This window comes from Chiloscyllium plagiosum, chromosome 2 (assembly GCF_004010195.1).
Source record: "Chiloscyllium plagiosum isolate BGI_BamShark_2017 chromosome 2, ASM401019v2, whole genome shotgun sequence".
In the NCBI taxonomy this organism is placed as follows: domain Eukaryota; kingdom Metazoa; phylum Chordata; class Chondrichthyes; order Orectolobiformes; family Hemiscylliidae; genus Chiloscyllium; species Chiloscyllium plagiosum.
In genome coordinates this window covers 9,083,070-9,097,518 of record NC_057711.1, presented here as the reverse complement: position 1 = coordinate 9,097,518, position 14,449 = coordinate 9,083,070, and the positions used below count along the sequence as shown (strand labels likewise).

Here is a 14,449-nt window from a genome sequence, read left to right as displayed (position 1 = left end):
GTGCAGGTTCATAGCTCCTTGAAAGTGGATTTGCAGGTGGATAGGATAGTGGAGAAGGCATTTGGTATGCTTTCCTTTATAGGTCAGAGTATTAAGTTGGGAGGTCATGTTGTGGCTGTACAGGACATTGGTTAGACCACTGTTGGAATATTGCATGCAATTCTGGTCTCCTTCCTTTCGAAATGATGTTGTGAAACTTGAACGGGTTCAGAAAAGATTTACAAGGATGTTGCCAGGGTTGGAGGATTTGAGCTACAGGGAGAGACTGAACAGGCTGGGGCTGTTTTCCCTGGAGCGTCGGAGGCTGAGGGGTGACCTTATAGAGGTTTACAAAATTATGAGGGGCATGGGTAGGGTAAATAGGCAAAATCTTTTCCCTGGGGTGGGGCATAGGTTTAGGGTGAGAGGGGAAAGATATAAAAGACGCCTAAGGGGCAACATTTTCACACAGGGGATAGTACGTGTATGGAATGAGCTGCCAGAGGAAGTGGTGGAGGCTGGTACAATTGCAACATTTAAGAGGCATTTGGATGGGTATATGAATAGGAAGGGTTTGGAGGGATATGGGCCGGGTGCTGGCAGGTAGGACTAGATTGGGTTGGGATATCTGGTCGGCAGGGACGGGTTGGACCGAAGGGTCTATTTCTGGGCTCTACATCTCTATGACTCTATGACACAGCCCTAATTTCCAAATCAGACAGGTTGTTGGTTCAAGTCCAACTACAGAACTATGAGCATGCTATCTCAGGTGACATTAAACACCTAGATGGGTGCAGCTCCAACAATACTTAAGAAGGACACTGATGAGACCTCTTCTGGAGTAGTGTGTTCTGGTTATTCTGTTGTAGGAAGGATAAGATTAAACTGGAGACGGTTCAGCAAACATTTACCAGGATGTTGGTGGGAATGTTGGGTTTGAGTTATAAGGAGAGGCTGGATAGACTCTGACTTTTTTCACTGGAGCATTAAGGGTGACCTACTGGAGGTTTATAAACTCATGAGGGGCATAGATAAAGTGAACGGCAGGTGTCTTTTCCCTTCAGGTTAGGGATTCCAAGACTACGGGGCATATTTTTAAGGTGAGAGGAGAAAGATTTTAAAAAGACGTGGGGGTAATTCTTTTACACAGAGGGTGGTTCATGTGTGGAATCAACTTCCAGAGAAAGTGGTAGTAACAGTTACAACATTTAAAAGATTTAAAAGTACATGAATGCGAAATGTTTGGAGGGATATGGGCCAGGAGCAGGCAGGTGGGACTAGTTCCGTTTGGGATTATGTTCGGCATGGACTGATTGGACTGAAGGGTCTGTTTCCATGCTGTATGATTCTCTGACTGTATAAGCTGAACATCATCCTGAGCAAAGCAGCCCACTTTATTGGCACCACATGCAGCACCTTCATCAGTCATTCCTTTTGTTACTGGCACACAGTGGTAGCAGTGTGGACTATCTAGAAGATCCTCTGCAGTAACTCATCCAGCTTCCTTCAACAGCACCTTCCAAACCCGCATCCTCTATAACCTCGAAGGACTAAAGCAGCAGATGCATTGGAACACCACCATTTGCAAATTTCTCTCCAAGCCGCTCACCATCTTGACTCGGAAATAGATCCCCATTCCTTCATTCTTGTTGGTCAAGATCCTGGAATTCCCTCCCTAATGGCTTTGTGGGTCTGCCTCCAGAATCTGCCTGCAGCACATGGACTGTAGCTGTTCAAGAAGGCAGATCACCTCCACCTTCCCAAGGGCAACTAGGGACAGACAATAAATGCTGGGCCCATCTAGCGAAGCCACATCCCATGACTGAATATTTTTTTAAAATCAGATGGGTACTGGGGCAATACTATACTGTGGCAAGCACCATCATACAGATGAACCATTAAACTGAGGCCCTATTTCATGTAAAAGATCCCATATCACCCGCTTTTTAGAGATTTCCCCAACCGACATATTCGTTACATATATCTTCAGAACACTTCAAAGCTTTTTTCAGAAGAGTCATACCAGACTCAAAACGTTAACTCTGTTTCTCTCTCTCCACAGATTCTGCCACACCTGTTGAGTTTCTCTAGCATTCCCTGTGTTTGTTTCAGATTTTCAGCACATGCCTTACTTGCTTTATTTTAGAATCATACAGTACAGAAAAAGGCCCTTCAGCCCATCAAGTCTATACCTTTCAAAATAGACCACTGTCTATATTGGTTCCCCACTCTCATTCTAGGTCCACAGCCTTAATGATATTTAAAATGTTATGATATTTCAAATGCTCACTCAAGTACATTTTAATGATTGTGAGGTTTCCCACCTTAGCTCAGAGAACGTGGGGACTGCAGATGCTGGAGAGTCGGAGTCAAAACATGTGGCGCTGGAAAAAAACACCAGGTCAGGCAGCATTCGCGGATCAGGACAGTCACTGTTTTGGGCATAAGCCTCATTCCTGTTGAAGGCCTTATGCCCGAAACGTCGACTGTCCTATTCCTCGGATGCTGCCTGACCTGCTGTGTATTTTCCAGCATTACACTTTTCGACTTCCCACCTTAACTACCTTCTCTGACAGTGCATTCCAGATCCCCACCATCCTCTGAGTGAACAATGTTTCTGTGCTGGAGATCACAGCAGCTCAGACAGCATCCACAGACACTGAGAGAGCAAGCTCACGTTTTGACTCCAGATGACTCTTCATCACAGCTCCATCTCTGCTGTTTTCAGGACAGATTCCAGCATCTGCAGAAATTTGCTCCTACAACGTTTCTTCAAATCTTTTCTAACTTTCACTTTAAAATTATACCTCCTTGTTATTGACCCTTTGACAAAGAGGAACAGGTTTAAGGTGAGAGGGGCAAGATTTAATAAGGACTGAAGGACAATGTCTTCACACAGAGGGTGGTGCATGTATGGAATGAGCTGTCAGAGGAGGCTAGTACAATTACAACATTTAAAAGGCATCTGGATGGGAAGGTTTGGAGGGATATAGGGCCAAATGGGACTATGTTAATGTAGAATATCTGGTCGGCACCGGAAAATCGGACCAATGGCCTGCTTCTGTGCTGTACAACAATCACTGTGCTGTACAACAAGCATCGTGTTGGCTCTCCAGCGATTTGTCCTAAGGTTCCGAGAGGTGCTATGCAAATGCACATTCCGCCCATCCAGTACGAATCAACTCACTACTGTATCCTCCTCACCCGTTTCGGCTCACCCCGCACAATTCATCTCTCGGATAAACCCTCAATTACGCATTTTCCCCCGGCCATCACTGGCAAGTATCGCAGATAAAACAGAGCTTGACATTATGTCATTATCGACTCGGCTTGTGTCCTGCAATATCACCTCACGCTTTGTTACCTGCACTGGCGTTCACCTTGCACTTCCCAAGTAAATAAAGGTCTTTGTTTCCTTGCTGATGGAGACTGAAATCCCAGTTAAATCATGGAAATGGCTGGGAGTAAATCAAAAATCAGACCGTTGGAGCAGGGAGAGAGAACACTCCAGTTCTCCCAGTAGCAGCAGTCTGTATCATTGCATAGACAGAAGGACCCGTTCCCGGGAAGTGAACCGCTTTGTAATCGCTGCATCAAAGACACAGAAAAGACGCACAGAAGGCTGTTTCTCAGAAAGATATCAAGGTAATCTCTTTTTTTTTGCGGTGGAAAAGTATTGTGCTGCTGCATTGAATCTAAGGTAATCTCTTTTTTTTTTGCGGTGGAAAAGTATTGTGCTGCTGCATTGAATCTACCTCTAGGTTCCTTCTGTCCTGCCAGTGGTCCCCACCCCACTTTCAACAACAATACAGATATATATTTTGTTTTGGAAAGATCTCAAGTACACAGTCTGGGGAGCTATCTGATTTGCCAACTTGTCGCGGCCAAACGAGGAGCAGAAACCGAGGTGAAGATAAAGGGCTGCTGACATTTTGATGTGTTTCTGTTTGAAGGAACGACCATAAGGAAACGGGGTCACTTGTAATTACAACCATAAGTTAGACACTGATTATGTTAGGGTGTGGAGGTGGGTTTTGGGCAAAGGCGCGGTCCTATTGGAGGGGGCTGGCTGCCAATGGCAGGGAAAGGGGGCGGGTGGGCGATCGAGTCGCGCTCTGACACTGGGACAACCTGGAGTTTTGCTAGGGGAAGGGTTCAGTGTGTGTGTGTGTGTATTGGGGAGGGCGAGTGAATGGACAGGGGACAGAGAGAGTGTGTGGGCTTTGTTCACTGCGCTGGAGACCACTGAAACCTCTAAGCCCACACCCCCACACACAGTTTAAACGAGATGACCGCGGGATTTAAGTGATCTGGAGTCGATTTCACCAATGGTATGTCCTCCTGCTGACCTAGCACAAAGGGGGTTGCCCCTGAGAGTCCAGTCGAGGTAATGCCTAGTCCATGCTTGCAGTTACCAAGGGAAAGGCAAGGAGGGCATAGAGAGAAGCATACGAAGTGGAGATAGACCGAGATAGAGAGAGAGAGAGAGTGTGTATGTCTGGAGGGGGGCTGCAGTCCAACTCTTCACGGACAGAGAGAGAGAGAGACAGAGGAAAGAGGAGCGAGATGATCATTTGGGAATTGGAATCGAGGACAATGAGGAGGAGAGGTCTACCCTGACCAACACCTGCCCCAGCGGACTGTGTGTGAGTGTGTAAGGGACAGAGGTTGGTGGTGGTGGGGGGGGGTGGGGGGGGGAGAGATGGGGGCGCTCAATGCCACCGCCTTCAATGCCTCAGCGCGGCCGGAGACCGGCCAGTACTCGGCCGGAGCCGTGGCCGGCTTGTCCGCTCTGGTGGGCTTCCTGATCCTGTTCACCATCGCGGGCAACACCCTGGTGGTGATCGCGGTGTTGACGAGCCGGGCTCTGCGGGCCCCCCAGAACCTGTTCCTGGTGTCCCTGGCCAGCGCGGACATCCTGGTGGCCGCCCTGGTCATGCCTTTCTCGCTGGCCAACGAGCTGATGGGCTACTGGTATTTCGGGGCGGTGTGGTGCGATGTCTACCTGGCCTTGGACGTGCTGTTCTGCACCTCGTCCATCGTGCACCTGTGTGCCATCAGCCTGGACAGGTACTGGTCCATCGTCAAGGCGGTGGAGTACAACTTGAAGAGGACTCCGGGCAGGATCAAGGGCGCCATAGTCAGCGTGTGGCTCACCTCGGCCATCATCTCCTTCCCCCCCCTCATCTCCACCTCCCGGGTGGTGGAGCACGACCAGCTCCGGCCCGCCTGCCGCATCAACGACGACACCTGGTACATCCTGCTGTCGTGCGGCGCCTCCTTCTTCGCGCCCTGCCTCATCATGCTGCTGGTGTACCTCCGCATCTACCGGGTGGCCAAGCACCGGACCCGCAGCCTGTCGGTGAAGAGGAACGGCGCGGACGGCCCCTCCCAGACCGAGGAGGCGGCCGCCAGCAGAGCCGCCTCCCTCAAGGAGGCGGGAGGCGAAGGGAGTGCTGCTCCCGGCAGCGGGCTAGCAGCAGCAGGAGGGGAGCGCCAGAATGGCCACTACTGCTCAGCGGCGGAGCCCGACGACAGCTCCGTCTCCAAGACCCCCCCTTCCAAAAAGGAGAGCTCCAAGAAGGACTCGAGCCTGAGCCGCCAGCGCCTCTCCCGCTCCAGCAGCCGCTCCTTCGATGTGTTCTCCACCCGGAGGAAGAGGAGGGGCAGCCGCATGTCCAGGAGCAAGGCCTCCCAGGCCCGGGAGAAGCGCTTCACCTTCGTGCTGGCCGTGGTGATGGGGGTGTTCGTGCTCTGCTGGCTGCCGTTCTTTCTCAGCTACAGCCTGTACGGCATCTGCCGGGAGCTCTGCGAGGTCCCCGAGACCCTCTTCAAGTTCTTTTTCTGGATTGGTTACTGCAACAGCTCCCTCAACCCGGTCATCTACACCATCTTCAACCAGGACTTCAGGAGGGCGTTTCACAAAGTCCTCTTCAAACCCAAGAAAAGGACATTTTAATTCAGCCTCTCCTCCCCCCTCCCCACATACACTGATGCCCCCCATTCTTTGGTTTTCAAACTGTCTCTGGGTCTGAAAATGTACATAATCTATATGCTGTATGTATGGATTTATCATAAAGGTGATGTCTCCATGTCCTACCAGATCACAGGATTGCTGTCTCATTTGAGCAAGAGGACTGGTGATGTTCTGTTTCATTCTGCCGAGCAGGAACTCCACTCTGTATACTGGCTGTCAGCAGCCAGCTCAGAGTCAGTCCCTAAACTGAGGAGATCTTCGGAATCCCCTGTTTGCTTTTACTGCTGATGCTTTAACCTGAGGGTCACCATGCCTCAGGCGAGGGGGAGAGGTTGAGAAGGAGAGTCCTTCACGGTAAACTCAGCTGGTGTGGGAATTGAACCCATGCATCACTCTGCATTGCAAACTGTGTTTTATATATTATATATATATATACATTCTCTCTCCATATATACATGTACAAATACTTATTGTTTGGTTTGATTATATATGATGATGGTTCGATTTTATAAGTATCCAACCAGCCAAACGTGAAAGAGTTAAATTCTAACTAACATTTAGTTCTGATATTTTCTTGTGCCAAATGTTTCGCAGTTACAATATGTAATACTTAGCTTTCTTCCTTCCCCCCCCCATTCAAATTCGTACCTGGCAACATGACACTGTTTAAATTTTTTAATCGCCAAATATGTGGATTGATTTCATTTTTATTGTTGATCGTCATCACTGAATTCTTTGTGCGAGATTGCATTTTCAGCAACACCTGTCCGTCTGATTTGAATTCAACGATTTCTTCGTGACCTGCAGTGAAAGCAAGAATCTCTAATAAAAAGACAATTCTGTGGTTAGAAGTTTGGTGTGCAGCGCAATGTTAACCTAGGGTTCCCTCCCTGCCGCCCCCCCCCCCCCCCCCCCGATGCTGGGTATTTCCAACATTTTGTTTCGCTTTCTGACTAAATCTGAATGCTCAATTTTATTAATTCTTCTTATCTGCAGCTCATGAATCTAAAGTAATCCCTGTAGAGTTCTGGTTTTTTTTATGCAAAGTCATACATGGCACTGTGTTGTATTGTAATCTCTTCCCAATGGCATTTCTTCATCTATTAGGCTGCAATTGTGAGAGAAATGCTCTGATACGTTTTGCAGTTTCAGCTGATGCCTGCATATTTGGCCACCCTGTTGTTAAATTTGTGTTGGAACAGGCACTGTGAGCAGTGGAGCTAACACTGAGTCCACCTGGACTTAACTCTCAAGAAAATAAGGACCTTGTGTTATTGTGTAAAAGATTGTCAAATAGATGAAAGAAATGAAGGAAGAGAATTTTGCACCGTTTAGAAGATCAGAGTATCATCTTCCATCTAGAAGATGAAATCTCTGCATGAAAGAGAATAAATACAAAGCAAAATCTTTCAAAACAGTGGTCCTAACATGTAACAGTGAAAGATGGGTGAGAATAATTGTGTCCATAGGGAAATTCAAAAACCTGTGAATTCAGTGGTGCTTCCAAAACCATTGGCAGGAGTTCATTGTCATTTTTCTTTATCTCTGATAACCGATAGGCCCCGGTAACAGAAGCATCGTGGAAACAACATTGGGTGTTGTCCTGACACTGAATTAAGGGGGAGGGAGATGAGCCAGTTAATGTCTTTGGGGGAGGAGGTTGATTGCTTAGAACAAAAGGTTAATCTGGATTGCTGCGCATTCCATCCCACAAGCACTCCTGCTAAAATAAAATGCTCGCATTTCTTGGATTCGGTTGTTCTCATCTCCCTTCCTCTCAGAATTCCAGTTCCTCGCCTTAGGAAAGCCATGCAGGAGATGTTAAATTCAAATCTCCGTCAAACGATCAGGATTAGCACCTCAGTAACATTATAGTAACGTGCTTTCACCAGGGCAGGGTCTCAAACGTGATGCAGTTAACTAGACAGAAGATGGGTGGACTATGAGTGTTGCAAATTTGATTAGCTATCAGTCCCACACAGCGCCTGACCATCCCCATGGGAGATCTGATGCTAACCAATATTTCAAGGAGTGAGTGGTCAACCTTTAGAGAAGGACTATCCAGGAGACAGTGGGAATAGTCACTCATGACTCGGGTACAATTGTAACGTTTAAAAGACATTTGGATAGATACATGAATAGGAAAGGTTTGGAGGGATATGGACCAGGAGCAGGCAGGAGGGACTAGATTAGTTTGGGATTATGTTCGGCATGAACTGGTTGGTCCAAAGGATCTGTTGCTGTGTGACTGTATGATTCATTCAAATGGAAAGTTGATTGTTTTTAGAAAATAACATTTCGGTATACAGTTCAGGAGTGATCTGTGAACATTTTGAATGCTTAACAGATTTGGGGGATTGTTTTTAAAGTTCTACACCATCAAGATTATCGCTCCTTCATGGTGATCATCTTACAGATGGAGACTAATTAATGTAATTAGTCAAAAACACCACCATTGCAGCTACCAGGAGAATGCAAGGCGAGATAATAAGCGTTAGTTTGTCCCAATTCTTGAGATGCTACGTTTGCAGGAACAATGCAGATGTAATAATAGGGCTGTTTAACCTTGGCGGCTGAAAGTTATGATTGCGGTCAGAATGGGAAGGAATTAATTGGTTGTATTCAGAAATGTGTAAGCCAGTGAGGTGCAAGTCATAATGAGAAAAGTTGGATTATTTTTCCTTACTCTGGCTAATGAACTGGTACAAGGGAAAAGCTTGAAAGGAGAATAAAATTCAAGTCCAGTAACCACAATATAATTAGATTTCTAGCTAATCTAGATACAGAAGAACTCAATATCTGGGAGAGAGTAAATGGATAAGGTGGAACACAGTCGAAATTAATTCAAGAAACAAAGATAAAGTGGTGGATAATAGACTGTCATAGAATCCCTACAGTTTGGAAGCAGGCCATTCATCCCATCCAGTCCACACTGACCCTCCAAACAGCATCCCACCCACCCCCACTCCCTCCGTAACCCTACGTTTCCCAATGCTAATCCATCTAGCCTAAACAAAAATTGACAGAACCACAGATGTTGTAAATCAGAAACCAAAACAGAAATTGCTGGGGAAGCTCAGTAGGGCTGGCAGCATCTGTGGAGAGAAATCAGAGTTAATGTTTCTGCTCCAGTGGGGGTCCCGAGGAAGCGTCGCTTGACCCAAAACGTTAACTCTGATTTCTCTCCACAGATGCTGCCAGACCTGCTGAGCTTTTTCAGCAATTCCTGTTTTGGTTTCACCTACACATCCCTGGACACTATGGACAATTTAGCGTGGCCAATCCACCCTAACCTGCACATCTTTAGACTGTGGGAGGAAACCGGAGAATCCAGAGAAAACATACACAGACGCGAGCATGTGCTAACTGCACACAGACAGTCGCATGTGGGTGGAATCGAAACAGAGTCCCAGGCAGTGTGATATTTAAGATTTTTCTTTCAAATTAGTGAACACAATATGGGCAGTGCTGGCACCATTTTGGAGAAGATGGTGATGAGCTGGCTTCTTGAACTGCTGCAGTCCACTTGGTGCAGGCAGACCAAGGGCATCAAATGAAGACAACAGTCTTACATTCCAGAAAAAAAAGGTTTTCAATGATTAACAATTGATATTTAGAAAGGAGGATGAATAAAATACTTGAAAATAATGAGTACAGAACCAAACAATGAATCGCAATAAATGTTAAACAAAAACAGAAACTGCTGGAAAAGCTGAGGAGGTCTGGCAGCATCTGTGAAGAGAAATCAGAGTTAATGTTATGGGTCCAGTGAGGGGAATTGTGATAACTGTATCTCAGTGGATAGCACTTAGACATTGATCCGGCATTAGCTTAAGCTAATTTATGTTCATACTCAAGAAAAATCTAGGAATTATACCAAAGCATTAACAGGTGGAAAATGTGCGATCAAGGGTGGGAAGAGAAAGCAAATATTTGTCTTTGTATTAAGATTCCATCCCTGATTGCCCAGAGGGCAGTTAAGAGTCAATCAAATTGCTGTAGGTCTGTTGTGACAAGTATGTCAGTCAAGAGTAGGATAAAACTATGAAAGTCTTGTTGAAAGACTTAGAGTAATGGGAATGTTCAGTGGAAAGAACTTGAGGGGATACCTGTGCATGACACACAGAAAGCTAGCACACACACAGGCGCAGCAGGTATTCAGGAAGCTAATGGAATATTGGTCCTTATTTCAAGAGGGTTGGAGTTAGGGAAGTCTTATTGCAACTGCACAAGGTGCTGGGGAGACCACATCTGGGAGCCCCGTGAGCAGTTTTGGTCCCCTTATTTAAGGAAAGATATCATTTCGTTGGATACAGTCATAGAAGGTTCACTGGAATAATCACTGGTACGGAGGGATTGTCTTATGAGCAAAGGTTAAACAGGTTGGGACTCTACTCACTGGAGTTTAGAAGAATGAGAGGTGATCTCATTGAAACATCTAGGATTCTTGGCAGGGTAAATGCTAAGAGGCTGTTTCCCCACAGGGGAGAGTTTAGGACCAGAGGGTGTAGCCCCTGAATAAAGGGGCACCGATTTATCACTGAGACAAGGAGGAATTTCTTCTCTCAGAAGTTTGTGAGTGTTTGGAATTCCCTGCCACAGAGAGCTGAGGGGGCAGAGTCTTTCTGTATATTTAAGGCTGAGAGGGATAGATTCTTGATGAGTCAGGGAATCGAGGGTTATGGGGAAAAGAGCAGGAAAGTGGATGTGAGGAATGTTGGATCAGCCATGATCCTATTGACTGACAGCGAAGGTTCATGGGGGTTGAATGGCCTACTTCTGTTCCTATTTCTTATGGTCATATATGACACCCTGCTGAGGAGAGAAGTGGAATCTGTGACATCAATGAGAGTGGAGTAGATGGCACCTTGATTACATCTGCAGGGCTACACATAAAACAGAGAGGTGGGGATTGCATAGACTGGGAAAATGGGAATTTGACTGTTCTACCGAGTGCCAGCGTAGATGGAATGACCTCCTCTGTACCGTTATGACACCAAATCCTTCCATTTGTTCTTCATGCATTTGTCTAGTTTCACTAAAGGGACCTGGATGTTGAGCTTAAGCTAATTATTGTGGCAGTGAGTTCCATGGTCTCACCACTCCTCGATTACCTACGAAGTTTGTTCTTGTCTTGATTATTTATGCTGCCTAGTTTTGCAAAGAGCATTTTTATTGTATGAGGGACAAGTATTTTCACCCTGAGAGTAGTCGGTGCCTGAAACACACTGCGAGGGGGCAATGGTAGAGGCAGATACGATAGGAGCATTTAAGGTGCTTTCAGGTAAACACATGAATAACTGAGGAATGGCGGGAAATGGACTGAGGGCAGGCAGAAGGGGTTAGCATAAATTTGGCCTCACGTTCGGCACAACAATGCGGGCCGAAGGGCCTGTTCCTGTGCTGCATTGTTCTGCGTCCTATTCATTCACAGGATGTAGTCGTCGCTGGTTAGTCGAGCATTTTTTGTCCATCGCCAATCACCCAGAGGGCAGTTAAGAGTCAACCACATCGCTGTGGGTCTGGAGTCACATGTTGGCCAGACCAGGGTGGCAATTTACAATGGTTCCAGAGTTTCCATTAATCCAGGTTTTATTGGATTTAAATGCTCTTTATAAATACTTCCAGGGTAGTCTAACCAAGCTTTGATTCTAGCTACCGTCTCTGCAAGCTTCCAAGCAGGTTTGGCGTTAGTGTGCAGATACAGACAAACGAGCTGGAGGAAGATGGTTGTACAGTGGGAAAAGAACAAGGGCTGTAAATGTGCTACAGTCGATGCTTAGAACCTTGATGAAGTGATGAAATAAATAATTGCAAATTACAAACACACAGATTGCAGGTGAAGCAGGTGGCAATGAAAGCACATGGTACTGCAGATGCTGGAAATCTGAAATAATCACAGAACGCTGGAGAAACTCAGCTGCTCTGGCTCCATCTCTGGAGAGAGAATCAGAGTTAATGCTTCAAGTCTAGTCAGAGTGTTCTTCAGTTTCCTGAGTGTCTTTTTCTCTTTTATTCCAGCAACCGCAGCACTTTGCTTTTATGATATAAGGACGGCATTAGACAAATTGTGAAAAGCGTAGAAAGGTTATAATAGAAATTTTCTGTTGTGAACAAGAGAATACATTTGCAAGCTTCTTGAAATTGAAGTTTGTGCTCACTCAAGCAGGAAAGGTTAAGGAAAGTGCTAACAGAAATGTTCAAAATTCTTCAAGTGTTCGACAGGACGAATAGTAATCAGCAACAAGTGCAATAGATCCAGAAATAGAGCTGGAAACAAAACTGATGGATTACAATAATTGTTTTCTAGCGGAGAATTATCTTAATGCACAAACCATCAGCAGAAGTGGTTATTGGAGTTGGCTCAGTCAAAGTGTTCAAAGATGAGCTGGATAAAGATTTGAAAAATAAAGACACCCTTTGCAGACAGAACGTTGCTGTTCAAGTCTCAGGCCAGGGCGTCAGCACAAGAATCGTGACTGCTGGAAAAGCTCAGTGGGTCTGGCAGCATCTCCAGACCGAAATCAGAGTTAACATTTCAGTCTGAGTGACCCTACCTCAGAACTAGTGCAACCTGAAACGTGAACTCTGATTTCTCTCCACAGGTGCTGCCAGACCTGCTGCACTTTCCCGGCAATCTCAAATTTTATTTCTGATTTACAACACCTGCAACACAAACTCTGGACTGCCACACCCGTTCCTCACCAACAAAATGCTTGACAGAAAGGACACAGAACTGTCCTCACTGACATCAAATGAATGAACCTGTGACACCAGGTGAGGAAAACTGGCTGCCCTCACTCAGCTAGTTCCAACAGGCCAGGCTGCACTGGTCTTTTGTTTATGGGATCGTGCTGTTCCTACATCGGTTTCTGACTTTGCCGAGCTGACCATAGCGACTCCCCTTGAAGTGTAATCGAATTGGCTCAAAGAGCATGTTTGGGCCTTGAGGCCATGGTGAGATGTCACATACATGATAGCTCCTCCTTTCTTTGTGAAAACTAGAAGGAACTGCGTGTGTTACAAGTAGGGAACCCCAGTGTGGCTCTATGGGTGACAATGGAGAGTTTGGCATTCCTTATGTGGTTGAATTTTAGTGATTGTGAGTAGAGCCTGAGCTATTTCAATCTGATACAGATATAGAAACATAGAAAGCAGGTGCAAGAATAGGCCATTTGGCCTTTTGAGCCTGCCCCACCATTCTATATGATTGTGGCTGAACATGCAATCTCAGTATCCCACTCCCGCTTTCTCCCTTCATCCCTTTAGCCACAAGGGCCAGCTCCCTCTTGAATATATCTAATGGACTGGCCCCAAAAGCTTCCTGTGGGAAAGAATTCCACAGGTTCCCAGTTCTCTGAGTGAAGAAGTTCTTCCTCATCTCAGTCCTGAATGGTTTACCCCTTATCCTTAGTCTGTGACCCCTAGTTCTGGATTTACCCAACATCAGGGACATTCTTCTCACATCTAGCCTGCCCAGTCCACCAGGATTGTATATGCGTCCATAAGACCCCCCTCCCCTCCTCGTCTAGATTGTGTGTGTATAAGCCTAATCACTTCAGCCTTTCTTCAATATGTCAGCCCTGCCATCCCGGGAATCAGTCTGGGGAACCTTCGCTGGACTCCCTCAATAACAAGAATGTCCTTCCTCATATTATATCTGTAGGTCTTGTTCTTATCGAATTAAATTGTTAACTATTTTCTTTAAAATAGAAAACTCACTTCATGACAAAATCTGACCGGTTATGGACATAGGATTATTTATTCACCAGTTTTTTCTTTCATTTCAACAAAATGTAGACAGGCCTACAAGGGGCGAAGCCACTTTAGATTTTGTACTGGGTAATGAGCCTGGCCAGGTGTTAGATTTGGAAGTAGGTGAGCACTTTGGAGACAGCGATCACAATTCTGTCAGGTTTACTTTAGTGATGGAAAAGGATAGGTGTACTCCACCGAGCAAGAGTTACAGCTGGGGGAAGGGAAATTATGATGCAATTAGGAAAGATTGAAGAAGCGTAGAATGGGGAAGGAAACTGCAGGGGATGAGCACATTAAAAATGTGGAGCTTATTCAAGGAAAAGCTCCTGTTTGTCCTCGTTAAGTATGTACCTGTCAGGCAGGGAGGAAGATATAGAACGCGGGAGCCGTGGTTTACGAAGGAAGTGGAATCCCTGGTCAAGAAGAAGAAGGCGGCTTATGTTAGGACAAAATGTGAAAACTCAGGGCGCTTGAGGGTTACAAGGAAGTCAGGAAAGACCTAAAAAGAGAGCTCAGAAGAGCCAGGAGGGGACATGAGAAGTTGTTGGCGGATAGGATCAGGGTTAACCCGGAGGCTTTCCATAGGTATATCAGGAATAAAAGAATGACAAGAGTTAAATTCGGGCCAATCAAGGATAAAAGTGGGAAATTGTGTGTGGGGTCAGAGGAGATAGGGGAAGCACTAAATAAATATTTTTCGACAGTGTTCACTATAGAAAATGAAAATGTTGGCGA

At 46.0% G+C, this 14,449-nt stretch overlaps 1 protein-coding gene across 1 annotated transcript; it reads left to right on the top strand.

Moving 5' to 3' along the window:
* The first annotated feature begins 4,662 nt into the window (after positions 1 to 4,662).
* On the top strand, positions 4,663 to 6,320 carry adra2c (adrenoceptor alpha 2C). The gene has a single exon (XM_043703621.1). It carries the CDS (start codon positions 4,682 to 4,684, stop codon positions 5,936 to 5,938), a length of 1,257 nt encoding a protein of 418 aa, XP_043559556.1. The 5' UTR covers positions 4,663 to 4,681; the 3' UTR covers positions 5,939 to 6,320.
* Positions 6,321 to 14,449: the final 8,129 nt, after the last annotated feature.

Excerpts from the sequence above, each read along its gene's own strand:
- adra2c (XM_043703621.1), top strand. The coding sequence starts at position 4,682 with ATGGGGGCGCTCAATGCCACCGCCTTCAATGCCTCAGCGCGGCCGGAG.